The sequence below is a fragment of the Danio aesculapii genome, chromosome 12, assembly GCF_903798145.1.
Source record: "Danio aesculapii chromosome 12, fDanAes4.1, whole genome shotgun sequence".
Classification (NCBI taxonomy): Eukaryota; Metazoa; Chordata; class Actinopteri; order Cypriniformes; family Danionidae; genus Danio; species Danio aesculapii.
In genome coordinates, this window is record NC_079446.1 from 31,817,700 (window position 1) to 31,839,207 (window position 21,508).

General features: G+C 37.3%; 1 protein-coding gene across 5 annotated transcripts in view; it reads left to right on the forward strand.

Annotated features, from left to right (window-relative positions):
• The first annotated feature begins 670 nt into the window (after positions 1 to 670).
• The window catches only part of afap1l2 (actin filament associated protein 1-like 2), a 77,979-nt gene continuing 57,141 nt past the window's right edge, over positions 671 to 21,508 (forward strand). For all 5 annotated transcript variants that reach the window (XM_056468914.1, XM_056468915.1, XM_056468917.1 and 2 more), the window contains exon 1: positions 671 to 837. In XM_056468914.1, coding sequence (XP_056324889.1) covers positions 822 to 837 — 16 coding nt within the window. In that variant the 5' untranslated portion in view covers positions 671 to 821. The remainder of the gene's footprint in view (positions 838 to 21,508) is intronic.

Genomic DNA, 21,508 nt, shown 5'->3' on the forward strand with positions numbered 1-21,508 from the left:
GTACTTATATATGCTGAGCACTCTACTGTATATCAATATTAGTATGGAGGGCTTTCTGACTGTATTTCATCAGCCATGTTTTACTCTCACATGATCTACCAGCAGGTGTCCCCAGGTTATCCTATATAGCCTAATATAAAATTGTGCATACAGTGTAAATCATGTATCTTTGCATTGATTCATTTTTACATTTTTATATTTTTATTGTATTTCTTTGCTGCATTAAAACGGCACAATATGCAAGGTCAAAATCTGATCTAGTTTATACATAGAAAAAAAAAACACGTTCAACAAACGTGCTCTGAGTGAAAAGCATTTATGAAAAGCCATTGAAAACGTCCTAGGTAGGGAGTAGGCAGCGAGACAGCTAACTAAACTTTGGGGGGAGACCTCATACTGTATGTGTATCATTTTTAACAACATTGGTCGCGTGAAACTACTTAAAAAGCACATAGTCTAGCTCTCTGCTAGTGTTTTAAATGTTCAGGTCTACTTAAATATATAGTCTACTATGTTCAGATTTATTTACAGCATATAGCCTAGATAGAAATACTACAACGCATATTCGGTACAGTAAACTGAGAGAGTGTTGAGCAATGACGTGCCAGAGGAGGCGCGGCTGTCCCGCAATAATGCGAGGCGCATCTGAAAGAGCTGTAGATGAGGAGAGGAGAGGATAACATCACATCTCAGCACATCACAACAGAATCAGCCTGAGAAATCAGGACTGTGCAGTTAAACCTGACTCAGACCGGTCTGGATCTGATCTACTGCATATAACTACAGCTGACAGGCGGGCAAGACTTCTTCGCGCGTGGAGAATGGATAAGCACAAAGGTAAGCCTAATTGTCTGTTTGAATGCTGTCAGTTCGAAAGGGATGTTCGTACACAAGTACCGCTGTAAACAACTTACAATGTCTAACAATTCCTCACTTTTGGGGATCGTGGGAAGCTGCGGGGTCTTTTTCCACAGGGGATGCAACAGGAGGAAACGAGTTTCCCCTAAAAGTTGACTTTTCATTGATTTCTCCATCCCTCGCTGTGTGTTTCGCATTCTTTCTCGGTATTAGTATATACGAGTTCTGAATGATAAATAAACACGCATTTATTAGAGACGCTCTCGGGAGATTCTGTCCAGTAGCAACAATTGTTCTTCCAGAATTCCTCGGATTCCTGCGGTTTAAGCTTTTATATGCATAGGAATGCAGATCCCTAATATTTCATGACTAAACTCAGATAAGAGTCTTCTGTATGGGAGGAACAGCAGCTTCTGAGCAAACTGATGTTTATGTTTGCAAATCATTCCGAGAGAATAATCGTCAGCTCTTGTGTAGCCTAAAAAGAATAATAATACTTAGACATCAATTATTATCTATAACGAAGTGCCACATTAGTTTGACGTTTCAATGGTTTAGTTGAAGTAATCAGACTGAAGTTCATGGACACTGTGGGAGGGGTGTTTGGTAAAAAAAAAATCTATACCATACAGGCAAAAGTTTTCACTTCATAATTCCACTTCCCGCATAGTGCAGGTTGGAGTTAGTGAAGTAGACCTTTGGTCAGGTTTTGGTTTAACTCAGAGATCTATTATCTAGCCAGTTCTTGGTATTTGCAAGACAGACTGCATACTTACAAATAAAAATTCATTTATTTGTGATAAATGCCATATTTGGATATTTCAGCATTCAACATATTTACAAATTATAGCTGCAAAGACTATCATAAAGGTTCTCTAATGTTTGATTCAAAAAATAAATATATGTAAATAACAAGTTGGATGTTAATTGTCTTATTGTCATGTCTACCATGACCTTGCATCTTCTATGAAATGCAAAATGAGATGTTTGACAGCACGCTCATGCTGTGCTTTTTAATATACTGGAAAGAAATGGCTGTCAAGTTCCAAAAATGCTTCAATGATTTGCTCAACATTATTATTCTAACAAAACATTCGAGAATGACAACAATAACTATAACAATAACTATACTAGTGTCCAGTTCAATTTCTCAGTAACAGTCAGTTTATAGTCTGTTTATTATGTACACACACAGCAGTTATGATTCCATTTGATCAGATATGATTCTTGTACCAAGCATTCAAGTTCTTTGAAGTCAGCTTGACATAGATTGGCTGTCAATGTATATCTCATAATCAACTAGAAAAAAAGTACATACTTTACAGTATCACTAGCTTTGAGGTTGACTTTTTACTGTTGTGTTTTTTTGTATTGCAAGGCCTTGACACAACAAGACTGATAACTATATATCAGAGATAACCAATTACATGTAATAATAATAATACATTATAATTAAAACTTCATAGTTATCACAATTAGTGTGAACAGACCTCTTCAGAAACAAATATATAGCTCTCTGTGAGAAACAGACCAAAATGTATGTAACTATTCACTGAAAATCTTCTCTATTGCAGTATACAAAACAGCATCAACTATCTGGTAAACCTCACCATAACAAGTGAGTTTTGACAGGATGAACTATTTGTTTAATTATCAAGCACGTGTGACTTGATTAAATATGGTACGAGGCTTGTGCAGACTGTGATGCTTTAATGACAGCATTGTGTTGAAGCCTGGTTAGAAACAGGCCTGCAGTTGTTGTGGTTAGACTTCTGTCAGGCCATGCCTCTTAAAGACTCTTTGTGAATTTTGTTTTTGTGAGATAAGACATACAGGGAGGGAAGGAAGATAGAGGGAGGAAAAAGAGCATAGTGGGAGGAGGGACATGGCATTTTGAGGAGTATCGCATAATTTCTCCCATGATAAAACACTGAGTGGGTGACATATTTTCCACTGTCATTTGACGCTTTGTTTGCATGTAGCATAACATAGGCTTGCTCTGTTATGCTATTCACAGTACATGATAATGCGAGCACATGAGAAAGCTCCACAGAACTGTGTAGATGACAAGAACACTTGTTTTGAGTTAACCGTTATTTGGTTTTAGATAATACATTGCATTTAGATTTCTGAAAACTGTTGATGATGGCATGCTTTTGACTTTTGAGTCTGTGAAATTGAATTACATACAATATAAGACTTAATTCATCTATTCTTCCCTTTTTAATCATGTTATGCAATAGCAGGGCATGTTAAAGCTTAAAGATAAGCAGGTGTGAAAGAGTGTCTCAAATTTCAGTAGTGAAAAGTCACAGCAGCATGCTTCTAAATTCAATCGGTGCCCATATATACCCGAATAGGACATTTAAACCCATGCACTTTTCTTATCCCTCCGGTTTCCTTCTGTGCCGCCTTAATTTCTGTCTTCAAAGGGAGCTTGTGGAACCAGATCTCACCCTTGAGGTCCGGCATGATACCAGCATGTTTCCGGACCCACCCACGGGCTCCACTGCCTGGGCCTGCACTCAGAGAGTGTCAGCGTTTCAGAATGTTGCTGGAGACACTGGGACGTCTCGTGCATCTTAATAAAATACAGCCTGCGCGCTGGAAGCAGCTCCAAAGGCGTCCGAGAATGAGAGATCAGCACTTTTTTTTCAAAACGGTTCCTTGAGTTCATGCCCTCATTACGTTCACTTCTGAAGAGAGTCAACAGGGAAGCAGAACACTTATTAGTAAATGGAGAGAGCTGATCGGAGCTGAAATCTGAAGGAAAAAAAGAGACTCAGCGCTTTTCTTGGGATCGCCTTGGAATAGAGTTGGCCTCCGGAAGGATGAATCCCATTTCTTTTCCTCAGGGGAAATTTTATTTTTCTAAAATGTAAACATTTCAATGAGTCTGGGGTTTTTATGGGATGATAAAAGCTTCTGTAGATACTCCATCAACTCTTTATGTCCTCTAAGTCAGAGTAAAACCACTGTCCATCTTCAGAGAAGTGACTGTCCACTTTTCCTCAGCAGATGTGAGAGGAGGTGGTGGTCTGAGGAAAACGAGTGGTATAGGACACTGGGTACCCAAGGCACAGCAATGGCAACAAAGGCCCATTTGCTCCAAGCCAATTGAAGATCAACAGTGGCACAAGATTTTGCACAAACTTCCTTACAACAATGATAGTTATGGAAGGAATGTGTCATAACATACAGTTTGTTACTTTGGAGCAGTGGAATAAGGTTGTCTGGTCTGATGGGACATATTTTCCTTTATATCACATGGGCAGCTATCTACGTAGGGATGTGTTTTTATTTTTCACGGGGACGTGATTGTACCAGGAAACTTGGTAGGGTGACAATGAAGATGAAGTGTGATGCTCTGGTCTATGTTCTACTGAAAAATACCTGGTTCTTGCAATACATGTGGACATCAAATTGACACATGTTACTATACCTGTCTAAACATTTGCTTACCAGGTATTTCATAATGTTCTCTGGAAGAAGTGTCCTCTTTTAGAAGGATAGCGCACCTTTCATAGGTTGGGAATGGTTTGAAGAACATCATGAGGGCTGCACAACGTTGAAATATTTTGTCTTTCTGCAATATGTATTGCGATATGAATTAGGGCGGTACGGTTTGGGTAAAATGTCTAAAGATACTGCGATTTCGATTTGATTTTCAGTTTAATTTTGTAGTCAAGCTTCAGCTCAATAATCTGTATTGTAGCTTCTTACTGCTAAAATGCAGTGAGTGTTCGTTAAAAAAAGGAACTGAAAAGATATCAACTTATTTAAGCAAGCAACTCTAAAATTGTACTTTGCTTGCTACTAGATTGCTACTAGAGTGTCACTGGCAACACTTTTAGTTTATTTTTAGCAAGACGCTCCACATACAGCCACCTGTGGTGCGTTTTCAGGTACTGGTTGTTGTATTTCCTCATGCTGTGGCAACAATTCTGCAACAAATTACCTGGTTTTGTTTGGTGTCTGTGACTGAAACCAAGATATTCCCATATTACCGACGTGCTGTTTTTCTTTGATATTAATTAGTCTATTAATGCTTCTGAAGCAGCAGACGCCGTCATCCCACTTGTTCATGCTTTCCTGTTTGTTTGTTTTTTATTGTGGCTGTTCCGCATAGCTCGGTTGAGCAATTCTGATTGGGCAGAACAAAAGTATGCTCACTCAGTTGGCTAGTAAGACTGTAGTGGGGGAAGTTAAATAATATATATTTCATATCACAGCCTCTTGCGATTAGCTAATCGCAATGTTTCAAATCGCCATTGTGATTTGATTTCGATTAATCGCACAGCTCTAATATGAATGAATTTCACCAAATGGTTTAATATCCATTTTCTGGAAAGAAATCTTGAATTTATACTGATTATGGTGATTTTGTAGGGGAACAAATCATGGATGAAAATTAATCAACAAATTGCAGACACGCCTTACAGCAAGAAGGTCACTGGTTCGAGCTTCGGCTGGGTCAGTTGGCGTTTCTGTGTGGAGTTTGCATGTTCTCCCTGCGCTCGCGTTGGTTTCCTCCGGGTGCTCCGGTTTCCCCCACAGTCCAAAGACATGCCGTACAGGTGAATTGGGAAGGCTAAATTGTCCGTAGTGTGTGTGAGTGAGTGTGTATGGATGTTTGCCAGAGATGGGTTGCGGCTGGAAGTGAATCCGCTGCATAAAACATGTGCTGAATAAGTTGGTTCATTCCGCTGTGGCGACCCCAGATTAATAAAGGGACTAAGCTGAAAAGAAAATGAATGAATGAATGAATGAAATTGCAGGCAAAAATAAATACAATAGAGCAAGTGTCTGGAGTGTCAAACAGCATCCAGGTACAGAAATTAAATAATCAAATGTAAAATAACAATGTATAGACTTCATTATAGAAATAATTAAGTATAATTATTGTTTATATAGGTTACAAATGTACTTTTTTGTGCCTAAATGCTGTAATCTCACTTGAAATGCCTAAAACACATGCAAATGCTAAACTTTCACTCTGTTTTGGTTAAACTTTGGAGTTACTCCACAAATCTCATGCATTCTCATTCTGTGATGCTGATCAACTATAATTCAAAGCAACATTGCATATCCTGTGATGTGAATATTGTGCAGCCCGTGTTCATGGTGTTGCCCTGTCCTCTAAATATCACAGATCACTATACAATAGAGCATCTGTAAGATGAGCTAGAGTACCAACTATTTCAATCCACAGTGTCTCCACTTCACATTTTATATAATGTCTGTGAATCACGAGATTTCTTAAAAAAAAAAAAAAATCAACTTGCTTCTTTAAGTTACTTTTTGCAGTGCTTTGTGCGATAATTTCCATTCAAATACATGCTTGAACCTTTATCTTTTTACCTTAACCTGTAAATTTTTTATTATTATTAATTGTTTAATTTAAATAAACCATTATTTAATTTATATAACCCAATTATAGTAAATGAACAATCCAATCATTCATTATGTCGATTAACTGATCATTCCATTGATTATTAATTGATTGTTTTGATTAATTGATTGATTCATTCATTCATTGAGTGCACTGAATCTATCCTGAGTGATGGTTTAATTGGAAGTGTTTCGGTTCCAACCGTAGAAGTCTTTTTTGAGGAATTTGTTTTGAGGTCCCAGAGGAGAAATGAATGAGACAAGTATTTCCGGAAGCAAGACTGCTGAAATAGTGGGCGGTCACTGTTGCACTAAACAGACGTTCAGAGAACATACTGGATAGTTAAACAAACACACCAAGTTTCCCCCTGAGTGGTAAACTACTCTGTAATCTGTCCATTCTGAAGTTGGCCATGTTTAGAGAGTAATCTGCGTAACAATGCTATCGCCATATCTGTGTTTAAGGGTGGTTAATTCAGGCATGGACCTTGTAATTTTGAGATGCCTTGATAATTCTGCGCTTATCTCTTAGCTGGAGTGTCAGTTGTGATTTGTCTAGGCTTAAGATTACAGCTGTTGTCAAGTCTCAGCTGGCCAATAATGCTGTTGAGACGGTTGTTATTGTAATTCAGAGATATTCCAGCTCAAATCTTAGCAGTTCCAGAGGTCTGACAAAGTCAAAACAAAGACGCATTTGTTGTTGTTGTGCCACTGACACCTTGTTATGACTACTGCAGGAGAAAATCTTGAAATTGTCAGCCAACTACAATCAGATTTTGTGAAAAGTCAGTCATAGTGAGCCGTAAACGCCAACTAACGCTGGCTTTATGCTTTGTGTTTGAAGTCTTATCTGTGCATGTCCATTTTCCAAGTTGGTGTCACTTTGTTCCGTATCGCCATCCAAATATTCCCCCTTTTTGATTATGTAATTGCTAAAAGATGGTTTGATTCTGGTCCCCTAGATTTGACCCATGTTAAAGGCCTTTTGGTGGCCAGGAGAAGATAAAAATGTAACAGCGTGGACTGAGCCCCTTCAATCAGGCTTGTCATCACGCATTTATCCTCCACTGAAACAATGAGGTCTGAGGCTACGTGGCCGAGTGAAACAGAGGTGAGCCAATCAGTGGCTGAACTGAGAGAGTTACGCTAACAAATGTGCAGCCAGTGGAAAATGAATGGAAAATCACCTGTTTTGCAATATACTGTATGTTAGAGCAAGTTGTGTAAGGTCAGGGTGAGGTTATGTACCTGCTACAAATTAACACTGGTTATTACTATGAAGTAATGCACTATTCATGTAACCAATGTGTAATTCTGTTTGCATTGTTAGCTTCTTTGCTTTATATTCATTGAAACATATTTTCAAATAAGCTTAGGAATATTCATGAAAGTTCATGAGGTCACCTTTACTACACTGTAAACGAATATATGTTAATGAATAGTTCCTATTTTGTGATTCACAAGTGTTTTCCATTTATTTATGGATGTGAACAGCATTATGGAGTTGATCTGTGCTTTGTCGACATTTGATGTTGAAAATTTAACTCTACAGTTTTTTGACATTCAGTAGTTTAAAATAATGTAATGTATAAGAAATAAAACTGTATATAGAGAAATAAGTCTGTAAAATAACAGAAAATGTACTGGCAGTTTATTACATTAATTTTTGTGCCATAACATACAATTGGACTGCATGATATTGGAAAAATCTGATATGCAATGTTATATTTTTCTGTGATTAATATTGCGATATGAATACAGTTTCACAAGATAGTTTGAATAGCTCTATTTGATGATTTTCTGGGGAGTCTGACAGTATTCAGGTATAGAAATTGAATCACAATGCAAAAAAAAAATGCTTTTCTAACTTTGCTTGGTCTCTTTTCTAGTCCAAATATCTACAAAATTATAATTTTAAAAGTAAAAATATTGTTTTGTTTTTAACTTCAGCAAAATTAAGAGTTTTTCTTTAAAACAAGTAAAATGATCTGCCATTGGAGTAAAATAATCTTGTTTTTGCTTTAAAATGTACATATTTAGACTAGAAACAAGACAAAAATTCCAAGTAAAACTTTTTTTTTTCTTTTACATAAATCATATAAATTCCATTTAAATGCAGGGATTAAATACAATTCTTCAGCTCCTGGTCAACTATAATCCTGACCCAACATTGCATATCTTGCGATGAAACTATCTCAGATGCACACATTGCGATATTGATATTGTGCAGCCCTAATACACAACACCAACCCAGACAAATATGTTTAAACTATAAAATTTTTTAATAAAAGTCACTTTTGTTATCATCTTTGAAGGTTAAAAGTTGATTTAAAAAAGATCAAGGTCCCATAATGCAATTCAAAAGCATAAATAAATGGGAAAAAATACAAAAAAAAAAATAAAATTAATAAACAATTATGGAAAACTGCTAATTTATGGATTTAAATATGTCTCCTATGCTAAACAAAGCTGCATCTGTTATATTAAAAATACAGCAAAATAGTATTATTGTCAAAAGTCGATATTGTATGTATGGCAACAAATATATTTAATTGAATTGTATTAAGATAATTTCATCTGAGACTGATTACAACATAAAAAGCAAACAAATACAGTGGATAACTGTTTTTGTTTTAAAACAGAATTGCAATTACAATACACTAATCAATACCGTCATGGCCAGCAGCTCTCATCTAATGTGGATCAACAAATAATCAATTATTTATTGGGTGATAATGAATTTATCATTTAAAAATAAGGAACAACCTTACTGATATGGCCACTGATATATTGTACACTACTAGTGCTGAATATTCATTCTTTCTTTCATTTTCTTTCAGCTTAGTTTTTATTTCAAAGGTCACCACAGCAGAATCAACCACCAACTATTTCGGCATATGTTTTATGCAAGTGGCAACCTCCCGCTCTCCCTCGGGAGGCCAATACGGAAGTAACTGAAACTGCAATTCATCAAAATTCCGCTAGTCCTGGCTCCATAATAGAGCAAAGTGCAATTGAGCCCTCTGTTAGAATGGCCAACTTTACAACAGAAAAAAAGGTGTTTACAGCCTGGTACAAAGAACGATTTTGGTTCATATAGCTATTATTACCCTCCATGACAACTGTGAGGGGGGTGAATTTTTTATAACTCATCCATTTCCTTTATATTAGGTTATTTTAAGTTTGCATAATTAAAGGCGTGGCCACTTGAGTGACAGCTAGGTCTCGCTGGTCGCCGTCACTTCACTTCAGCTGAATCCGGCAGATTAGCCACTGATCTCGGCATATTCATCGTATTTTTGCTTTGTTTTATGTGGCTTTACACAGTCAGCTGCCTTTTGGACTTATTTCTTACAATTATCAGATGATATGGGATGCTGTGTGCATTTAATTGTGCTCACAAACCATTCACGTGGCCTTCGTTTCCCATGTGAGTAAAGTTATATACTTGTATACCATCTCTATAAATGTATTTGTTTTATTTAAGATCATTTATCATTTATAATGTTCTTTAGACACGTAAAGCACTCCAGAATGTGACAGATTGATTAGCTGTAGGCTCTAGAACAGTCATCTGAAGCGTTGTCATACAGTTTTGTGCTGGATTTTATCAATAGTCTTGCATTTACTAACACACACACACATCTGAAGTGTTTGGAAGTAATTCGCGTTTTCCTCCTGTAGAAAAACGTCATAAGAGCAATGTTTAGTGGCTCAATGTATTACTACAGTGTTTTTAAAAGTCTAAACACTTTATTGATATAGTGTACAGCCAAGCACATGTGGTCAGAACACAAACGAGTCGCAGTTAATAAAGTATTAAGCGTTCTCCCAAAGTAAAGTCTGTCTGCCAGGTCTAAGCAAAGTGCCAGCAGGTGTCTGTAGCTCCGCTCACTCTTCGCCTCTTTGCCCTTGTTTGGTATCCCGCCGTGGGTGCGATGACGCGCGAACAAAATGGCAACGGTGGCCGCGCCTACTTGTGGCTTCTTTTGCGCTCTTCAGAAACCTATGGGTGACGTCACGGATACTCCGTCCATATATTTTACAGTCTATGGTTTTATGCAGCAGATATCATTCCAGCAGCAACCCAGTACTGGGAAACACACTCATACAATACAGCCAATTTAGCACCCAGAGGAATCCCATGTCAACACGGGGAGAACATGCAAACTACACACAGAAATGCCAACTGGCCCAGCCGGGGCTTGAACCAGCAACCTTCTTACTGTGAGGCGACAGTACAACCGGAATCGTGCATTCCTAGATGTGCTGAATATTTTAATGGAAACTTTTTTTTCCCAGGATTGCTTGATGTTTAGATTGAAAAGAACAGCATTAGTTTTTAATATGTTCTTTGGCATGATATCGTCTATGCAAACTCTTTTTAAAAGTTGACGAAGTAAACTATTCGCAAATAAAGCTTAATGTATACTCCTCCAGGAATATGGACCAAAAATATTAATTACTCATTTTGTACACAAGGGAGTGTACAAATTTGTTTGCCAGTAGTAAGTAGCAAATCATGCTTGCGTTTTTTAAAATAAAGATTTTGGCTATTTAAAACATAGTATGACCCCTTAAGTGCGTCTCACCGCAATGTCTTATTTTAATTGGAAACATGTCAGTGCTGGAAGGAAAACTGTGTTTGTCAAATCATTCTGGAGATCTATAAACTGAAGTGAGTCATTCTGCACTTAAAGCGAGAGGTTATCGCTGGATTTGTTACAAAACCATTTTCCTGACGACTCTCAAACTTGGTCAACGTTCATGCAAGTAAATGTTAATCATTTTACAAAGCATTTTCCATCTGTACATATTACTGTTCCTGTGTAAATATTAAAGAAACATAAGTATTAGTGGACAGTCAATGGACAAAACTAGCAAGATCATTTCTCATACTGTTGTACAAAGTTGTTATTATTATTGCTACTATACTTTTTTTCAATAAATATTTATTTATTTATTTATTTTATGTCTTAAATATATATTTTTGTTTTGATTAATTGACTTATTTTAGGCTACTTGTTAGAGCAACCAACTCCCATATAAACAATCGCCGGTTCGATCCCAGCTCAGAGCGTGTTGGGTGCAGTAGGAGCGGTAGGTTACATGTGGGAGCTCGTCCAGGATGGGAATGAGGATTGGGGGGTGAGTGTAACGAAGGCCAGCTATTGAACTGCTATGCAGGTAAACCTCTCTGATCTGGCTTCTAAAGGTGCTGTAGCAACTGACGCTAGAAATCATGGTCTTTAGCCTCCTTGTTAGAGCAACCGACTCCAATATAAAGAATCGCTGGTTTGATCCCAGCTTAGAACGGAATGGTTGCAATATGACCAGTAGGTTAAATGTGGGGGCTCGTCCGGGATGGGAGTGAGGATTAGGGGAGTGAGAGTAACGAAGGCCAGCTAGTTAAGTGCTATGCAGGTAAACCTCACTAATCAGGCCTCTAAAGGTGCTCTATCGACAGAAGCAAGAGGCCATGGTCTTTAGCCTCCTTGTTAGTGCAACCAACTCCCATATATAGAACCGCTGGTTCAATCCCAGCTCAGAATGGAATAGGTGCAGTATGACCGGTGGGTTACACGTGGGGGCTCGTCCGGGATGGGAGTGAGGTTTGGGGGAGTTAGTATTACGAAGGCCAGTTAGTGAAGTGCTATACAGGTAAACCTCACTAATCTGGCCTCTAAAGGTGCTCTAGCAATTGACACTAGAGGCCATAGTCTTTAACCTCCTTGTTAGAGCAACTGACTCACATGCAAAGAATCGCTGATTTGATCCCAGCTGGGTTGGGTGCAGTAGGACCGGTGGCTTACATATTTAGTTTGTATATAGAATACCTGTTAACTTATTTTACAGAGCTTTTTATGTATTCTATAATTGTTTAATCATTATTTATGTATTGAACAATGCTTTGGCGATACTGTGAAATCATGCCAATAGAGCTGATTTGAATTTGAGAGAGAAATAAAGAGAGGCACTATGCACACACTTTTTTTGTGACAGAGAGTGTGTAACAATATTTTCTTGCTGTGGAAAGTGACTCGTTCACACAGATGAACTCAGTCGTATTTAAAACGTAATAACACCACATGCAAAACTATCACTGGTGCTCCAAAGCAGTTATTCATTATTATCATCTGTGCAGCAAATGACAATCAAAGAACAGATATTGTATCTCTGGAAGTCTGGAGGGACTCTGCTAACTAATGCATGCCTGCGCTGAAGAGGAACAACGTCAACAAATAAACCATAGTCAAGGGATATATTTCTGCATCCAACTACAATCACAGCCAAGAGCCATAAGCAGCACAGCAGAAGTATGTGTGAGAACGCAGCAGAACTGGGGAGGGTTTGTGAGCTTAAATCAGTGCCTTTTGTGTCTGTAGACAGTTAGAAAGGAGAAATGGGAGAAGCCGAGTGAGAAAGTTTTGTTTTATGCTTTAGTTTATTTTTTCTATTTTGAATTAAAACAGGCTTAAGTCAACCTTAAATCTTTTTCATAGTTTTTACTTTGCATAATTCATTAATGCAGATTTTTTTTGACAAAATTAAGGTCTTTGCAATCTTTTGTTAAGATGTACAAACTATTTCCACCACTAAAACAACTTCCCATTTTGACTGAAGTCATGAATCTCTCTTGATTTTAAGTCCCTCTACAACAACAACAACAACCTGGCTTTATTTCAGTATCAAACTCCTATAGTTCTCATGGACCAATCAGTTTTCAATCAGAAATACAGAAGTAAAATATACAGAAGTAAAACATCATTTGAAAATTACAGAAGTAAATTGGTTTGTGCCACTGCCTCTGTTATTTTAAACATTGGGAGATCTAGTCAATTGTAGTCAATGAAACTTCATAACGAGCAGGATGATTTTCAATGTGCTATTTCTATATAGTTTATGGTACATTATGCAATTTTATAATTGTAAATGTTATACAATTCTGCCTTTTTTGTTTTATTTCAGCTAAAATAAAAGCAGTTTTAAATTTTTTAAAACCTTTTAAGGTCAATATTATTAGCTCCCTAAAGCATTTTTTGTCTACAGAACAAACTTCTGGCTACATAATTCACGATCTCAAGAAATGTATATAGGGCTACGTTTTCAGAATGAGCCTACTAAATGTTGATGATTTGCCTAATTACGCTAACTTGCCTAGTTAACCTATTTAACCTATTTAAGCCTTTAAATTGCACTTTAAGCTGAATACTATTCATTCATTCATTTTCTTTTCGGTTTAGTCACTATTAATCTGTGGTCGCCACAACGGAATGAACTCCCAACTTATCCAGCACATGTTCTACGCAGCGGTTCCAGCTGCAACCCATCACTGGGAAACCACAATAAACACTCATTCACACACATATACTACGGACAATTCACCTATACCACATGTCTTTGGAAACCCTAGCACCCAGAGGAAACCATGCCAACACGGGGAGAACATGCAAACTCCACACAGAAATGCCAACTGATCCAGCCAGGGCTTGAACCAGCGACCTTCTGTGAGGCGATTGTGCTACACACTGCGCCACTCTCAGTATATAACAATTATTAATAATAATAATAATGATATATTATCGGATTTCCTTCTTAGTTGAACACATAGTATTGATCAAATTATTCATTTTTTGTTTTTTTCTTTTCGTTTATTTCCAGCAGCACTTGGCTCTCGACACATTCTTTTACATTTTTGGGATGGAGATCCATGAATTTGACAGACTTCCTCTATTTTTTATTATTTATAATAATAACAATTATTATTATTACTATTATTATTATTATTAACTGATCCACCCAAGGCTCGAACCAGTGACATTCTTGCTGTGAGGCGAACATGCTACCCACTGTGCCACCGTGCTGCCAGCTGAATACTAGTATCTTGAAAAATATCTAGTAAAATATTGTATTGTCATCATGGAAAAGTTAAAAGAAATCAGTTATTAGCCATAAATCCCTCTTGATCTCTATTTCAGTATCTACTGTAAATCCTACAGGTTTCATGGACCTTAGGAAATACACAAGTAAAATATACAGAAGTAAAACGTCATTTGAAAATTAGTAAATTGGTTTGTCCCACTGTTATTTTAAAGATTCTTAAATTTCTGAGGCGATAATGAAACATTGGGTGAACTAGTCAATCCACCTGAACCTTAACAAGCAGGTTCATTATGCAAAGTTATAACTGTAGATGTTATACAATTAATTTGTCAATTCTCTTACCATAAACAATGATATACAATGTAAGAGATTATGCAACTTCAATACGTTTACATGGACATCAGTAATCAAATTATTTACCTTAATCTAAATAAGGCAATATTATGATTAAGGTGTTTACATGAGTTGCTTTTAGAATGTTCCTACCATGTTCTCATTTTACATGTTACAGCATAGACCTTTTTCTTGGCTGCTGCATGGAGGGTGCCATAGCGACCAGCGTCTTCCAGTAGAATGCTAAGAACTTCCGTTTACAGCGTTTACAACTGGTAATTTGCACTCCGAAAATGGGATTCAATAGCGTTTTGAGTGGATTACGAAGTGTTTTTGTGTCACAACTTTGAAAGGTGTGTGTTAAAGCTGTTATAATCTTTCAGATGTGGTTCAAGTGCGTGAGAAAAATGTGTCTGCCGTCAGAAATACACACAATACTTTACTGCAAACCAGATTACTGGCATGAAACTTAAAAGGTATGCAAGTCATGCAATTTACAAAAATGACCAATAAAAGTCCGTTACTGATACTCTGCTGGCTGATTTGCATGTTCATTCTAATCACGAGCCGTTTATGTTTCATTTCGTGTGTTGTATTCACCACGGTTTGTGTTTTTTTGTCATTTCAAAATGTCAATTTCTTTTCACTATGTAACAGTTATTAAATCAGTGTGCTAGTGGGACAGTACAGGTGACTTTAGCGATGACGAGGCTTCATTTAAACAGCAGAAGATGCCATCTGACAACGAGGGGAAAATGCCTCACAGCAGTTGTTTTCCATCATATTAGATAACATTTTTAAAAATGATCAGTCCAGGAGGTGGCGCTGATCGACAACAGTATCAGTTTAAAGATGATAAAAGCAGGTAAAATAGATTAAAACTATCGTTTCAAAGCTGACCAAATGTGACTGTTTACACGCGTCAGCAGCTGACCGGAAGTTCTTAGCATTCTCCTTGTGCATAGGAGCATAATGGGTAATTTCGCGTTCCAAGAAAAAGGTCTATAGTTCAATTAGTCATTATGTCATCATGCTATCCAATGTTTCCTCCGGAGTTTCATGTAGTTTCAGGTGTATCATTTTTCATTTTTCGACTTTAACTACAGTTCCCCAGTTTTACTTTTATTCAGTGATATTTCATGAATTCCCTTGTGTCAAACTCCGAAGTATTGGATGCAAGTATGAAGTAAGGACTGGTGGCAGAGTGCTGTTTAATGAAATTTGATACCGCATGCCGAATTGAAAGAAAAAACCTCCACGTTTCCCATAAAATGGCATAAAAGTGTGTTCGGTGAGGATGATAGAGGGTGTGACGAGTCTTCAGGAGTTCACTGTGTGCGCGCATTTGGAGGCGAAAAGTCCTACATGACTGTTATAGTTTGAGTAAGAGTTTACATGTTTGTACTGCACTTCAATAATGCGACTAAAAGAGTAATACTCCACATGTCCATATTCGATTCGTGTTTAATACCATTACGACTTGAGTCGGATTAATGTCATCAAAAACCTTTTACATGGTAGACTCAGAGTATTGGTGTCCATGTAACCATACTCAATGATTACAATGGGAGCTTTTTTGTGAAAGTACGCAAGTCCTGCTCATAAGTCTCAACAATAAATCTTTCTTCTCAACATGATGTCAACTGCATGAACAAACAAATGTATTTAAAGGCTCATCAAAATACCGTAGACATTGTTTTGTTGATGACCGATGAAGATCAATTCAATTCTGAATTACATCAGTCTTTACTATAATGAAACTGGAGCTGCAGATGACTTGTTTCGGCAGTGCAGAATCTGCTCTTTCTTGTAGGAGACAAAAGCTTCATTTATTGTGCACTTAAAAACTTTGAAGACCCCATGAAAGCTAATATTCGGAAAACGAAAACATAATAGGGGCACATTAAAGGCATATTTTGACTACACTGACTGCTACTGCCCTGAGAACTAATCCAATATTTAGATATTTATCTCAACTTAATTCAATATTATACTGTTTTAGTTAACAAAAGCAACAGTGACGAGTAATGGATTGTTTAAGGATGTACAGTACTCAGGGTGTAGTCATTAGATGACACAGCAAAATGTCTCAAGAGTGTTAATTTTGCCTCCATGAGATAAGATTCAAAGCCTTGGGCTTTTTTTGGCATGTTCAAAAGCATTGCGAAGCTTTTCAGAAGAATAGATGATGTGATGCATAGTTGCACCCACACAGTGTTTTATATAGCTTTATATATCTTTCACAGCCAGTTTACTCTAAAGTTTCTGTGTCTCAGGTTCAGTGTAAATTATAAGCATGCGGTCAGGGACCAGACAGATAAATCATAAGGTTTAACCAGTCTACGCTTGTGTCCTCATCTACCTATTTGATCCTTTAGTGTTTGCAATGTAATCTTAGAAAGCTTTGAAACATGATTACCAATGTTGAAGAGGTTGTGTTCTCCTTTTTGTGTTTGGGTGCTAGACACATCTATTTTCTGTGGATTATGATACTATAGTGATGTATTCTGGATTCCTGCAGATCTATCAATAACTCGCTCTCTCCGAACCTGCGATTTTTAATGGTCTAGACAAAAGTAAACAATTTGGCTTTGTTAGATAAGGAGTAATTCCCGGAAATGGAATTTGTAGCCCAGGATTTTTTTTTTCCCTGGCCAATCTGATTTTCAGTGCTGCTGATTGCTCAGTCTAAATAAACTGAAATGTATAAAGCTGAGCCAGCAGGCCAGACTATAATGTGGAGCCATATGTAATCAAATTTTAACTCGCTGGCAAATAGATGGATGTTTAAGTGCATGGGTGTGATCAGCTGAAATGTGACACAGTATGTTTTAATTTATGTAGTGCACAATTACATGTAATTGATGCAATTTTACTGAGTAATGTCATTTGGGTGTGCGTATACATGTTTCTTTAAGTAAAGATTTGTTGTTTTTTGTGGTTGTGTTGCGAAGAAGTTAGACTATTACGCTGTCTCATTACATATAATGAAAGCAGTGAATAATTGCCTCTTTGTGTTTTGGTGCCGGTTAAAGGGGTTTGAGTGTTTTTGTGTAAAGGCCGTTCTAATGATGTACAGTTAGTCCTTTTGGTTTTGCGTTTATTGGCAAAATCATCAATTATTGGAGCTTTCTGTGCTGTAAATGTTAAAAAAACATGCTGCAGTTTATTTTTTAAAGCATCAATTTATTTATTATTTTAGGCTAGATTGGAGTAATATTTAGGGTCTCAGACACTTTTTTAGACCAAACAGAAACATTGGAAATAAGTCTTTAGTGAAGTGTGATCTTCACAATTTTAACAGTATTTTAGTGTTGACCATTTAATAATACATCAAAATGCAATTCAGATTTACTGTAATGTTTTGAGCACCATTTTTGTAATTTTTAAATACAGAAAACAACGGAACAGCATTTATAATCTATATTTTGTCAAGCAAATGAACAAACTTAGAAAAAAGGCTGTGTATGTATATGTGATAGCTATTTTTAATCCTGAAAGTGACACACACTTTCCTCTCCATATGCTTCTGATACATTCTTATAAGCACCTCATATGTCTTGGAAATATTGTGCAATTCTGAGTGTGCTTCACACAGGTAAGTGGGCTTGACAAACCACCTGTAAAATACACATTCTCTTGTCTGTATGCATCAGATACCTTCTTATCAACACTCCATCTTTCTGGGATAACATTGTGAAATACTTGGTGTGCTTCATTCAGGTGAGTGGGCTTAACAAACCACCTAAAGAAGACACTCTTTCCTCTCCACATTCACCAGAAACTTTTAACACTCCATAATTATGTTCAAACATTGTGCAGTTCTGAGTGTGCTCGGCACAGGTGAATGGGCTTGACAAACCACCTGTAAAATAAACACTCTCCTCTCTGTTTGAACCAGACACTTTATCAACACTACATCTTTCTGGAAAACATTGTGAAATACGTAGCGTGCTTCATTCAGGTGAGTGGGCTTGACAAACCACCTAGAGAAGACACTCGTTTCCTCTCCACATTCACCAGAAACTTTCAACACTCCATGTTAAAACATTTTGCAAATCTGAGTGTGCTTCACACAGGTGAGTGGGTTTGACAAACCACCTGTAAAATACACACTCTCTATTCTGTGTGCATCAGATACCTTCTTATCAACACTCCATTTTTCTGGAAAACATTGTGCAATTCTTATTGTATGCATCAAGCAGGTGAGTGGGCTTGACAAACCACCTTTTGAAGACAAGACATGTTCTTTTCCTTTCCATATACACCAGACATTTTTTATAAGCACCTCATAATTCCAGAAAAAACATTGTTCAGTTCATATAGTGTGTTCACAACAGACTTGGATGAAGCTTCAAGAATGAGTGATTTACATGTTAAGTCAATGCAAAGACGCAAATAGACATCCTGCAGTGTGAATGACGCAATTTGCGCGAATGAAGCGGTGTGAGTTAAGGTATAGTTTCTGGAGAAGTTGATGAACTCACAGAGCTTGGTGCACCTCTGAAAGGATCTAGTGGAGTCAGACATGGCGCCGAATGAATAAACACAATTTTTCAGCCTTCCTAAAGCACAAACACAGCTATTCTCTCAATAAAATCCATGATAGCCATTTAGCAACTAAGCTAGAGTCACTGGGCAGACAGAAACCCTGCACATGACCCAAATCCGCTTCTATTGTGAAGTGACTTTGACAATCGAATGAAGTGAATTGAAACGCAAATGAAGCTAGTAAACTCAAAATGTTCATGCGTCTATTTACGTGCGAATAGTGCAATTTATTTGTGTGTGCCACGTCTGGTGTGAACACAGCATTAGTGTGCTTCACACAGATAAGTGGGCTTGACAAACCACCTGTAGGACACACTCTTGTCTCTGTATGCTTGGAGAAAAATATTTTAAACTTGACTTAAACTTGTCATAGCATTTATATGCTGCTGCTCTCTGATGATTGTAAGTGCTTCCTTTATTCTCACTTGTAAGTTGCTTTGGACAAAAGCATCTGCTAAATAAAAAAATGTATAGTAAGTGTAATCTGTTAACTCCAAAATTGTGAGGTTATAAATTGTGCATATACAAAGTGTAAAGAAGTCAAAATTGCTTATTTCCATTTATCTTTGTTCTGAAAAACAGAGTACAGTGGTCCCTCGCGATAATGCAGTTCCCCTTTGGTGGCCTCGCAGTTTCGTGGATTTTTTTAGTGCAATTTGACTTGATTATTTTTTTTTTTGCAGCGCATTGTGTTCTGCGTCCTGATTAGCTGTAGACCATTGTCAATCATTCTCCTTCGTGTTTTCTGTACAGTACAGAATGCGTTCAGCTTGCCAAATTAACATAAATCTTCGATCGCTAGCAGCGTGAGTTTCAACAAGGATACAAAAAGGTTTGCAACTGTCCGCAGCAAAACCATCATAAAAAGGGTGGCACACCGGATGCGCCGCACCACACAGCGACATGCATTTTAGAATTGTAAACATAAGTTATATATTCTTATTTATATATATATAACATAAGAATAACTAAACATCAGTGTACACACATCGGCGCTGCAAGTCAGCAGCTGTCTGCGGTGCCCAGCTACTACTCAGGACACTGTTTATATTTCTGCCGCGCCATCAGAATAATTTCATTTTAAATAACATGCGAATGTGTGTGTTCAGTGTGCGTTACTTCCAACCATTATGTGTGCAGTGTATCCGCCATGCAACCGCCTTAAGGATGGAGTCTTCTTTAGCTTTGTAGATCAGTGACTGCAGGAAAAAGAACATTACGCTGGATGCCAACATTATCTGAACAAAAGCTAAAAAAGATTTGGATCTTTGGTATCATTCTTTAATACTGGACTTTTTTTCACAAAGGTTTGAACTTTGAGAGTGTTTAAACAGGAGAGAAAAGTGTGAAAATGTTAATGCCTGTCTGAGCAAAGTGTATAAAGTGTACAGTGAGGGGTTTTACAGCCTTAAAACATCTCTAATAATTGTACTTTGCGGATTTTGCTTATGGTGGGTTATTTTAAAAACGAAACTCCCACGAAAAATAAGGGACCACTGTGCTGATTTATAATTTTTGCAGACGTTTTATTTTATTTAGGTCTACCTTAAGCCTATTTTACAGTATTTTGAAATGAAATTTGAAAACACGACTAGTACAAAGTGACTTATCTCTTTTTTACCCTCTCAACAATGCAATTTACACCCTGTAGTGTTGCAATTTATTGTCTAGAATTATTTGTTTATACTCAAAACTTTCTACAATGCAGATCCATCTTCAACTTGTGTGTTGTTTCCAGCATGTGACCTACATGACATTCAGCCTTGTTTTGAGTGTTTTTAAGAGATATACAACAGCTTGGTGGTTCTGTACTGCTTTTTTGCGGTCCCAGGATGGTTAGTGTCGTCTATTCCCTTTAAACAAGAACAGAGAATGATACGCAACAGCGAACACCAAACAACATTTCCAGCGCTGTGGCGATAGCCCTCCCCCATGGCATTTACAGAGATTGAGGTTTTGACTTGAGAATCGAATAAATGATGCGCCATGACATGTCGCCTCGAGCTGAGCTAAGTATATGAGCCACAGCTGGAGCCGGGCGGTATTTTAAGTGTCAGACAGGAATTGTTTTTTATTTTTTTTAAATCAAACCACTTAGGACACTAACGCAAGCCAGAGCAGCATCAAAATGCCACTCGATTTAAACTTGTGTTTATTATCCCAGCTCTGATACAGCAAACGCTCTGTGGCTTCCATTCTGGGAAGAGCAGTGCTTAACCTTACAATTTACCATGTGTCTAAAATCAGTTCAATAGGCAAGAGGAAAGAGGAAGACAAACAATCACAGCGACGATGTGCGCAATGCAAGACTGGTTTTTCTGAAGTTTTCCTCGTTCTTCGCAAGATTTCTTTGTTGGACTTTTGTTTGAAAGGCCAGAAATAGTGAACAGCGGGTTTAGTAAACACCTTCAAACACCATTATTTGCAATCACTCTTTGATCTGGAAGAAGGAAGTGGATTTTTTCTACATAAAGAAGAAAATCCCTTTTGT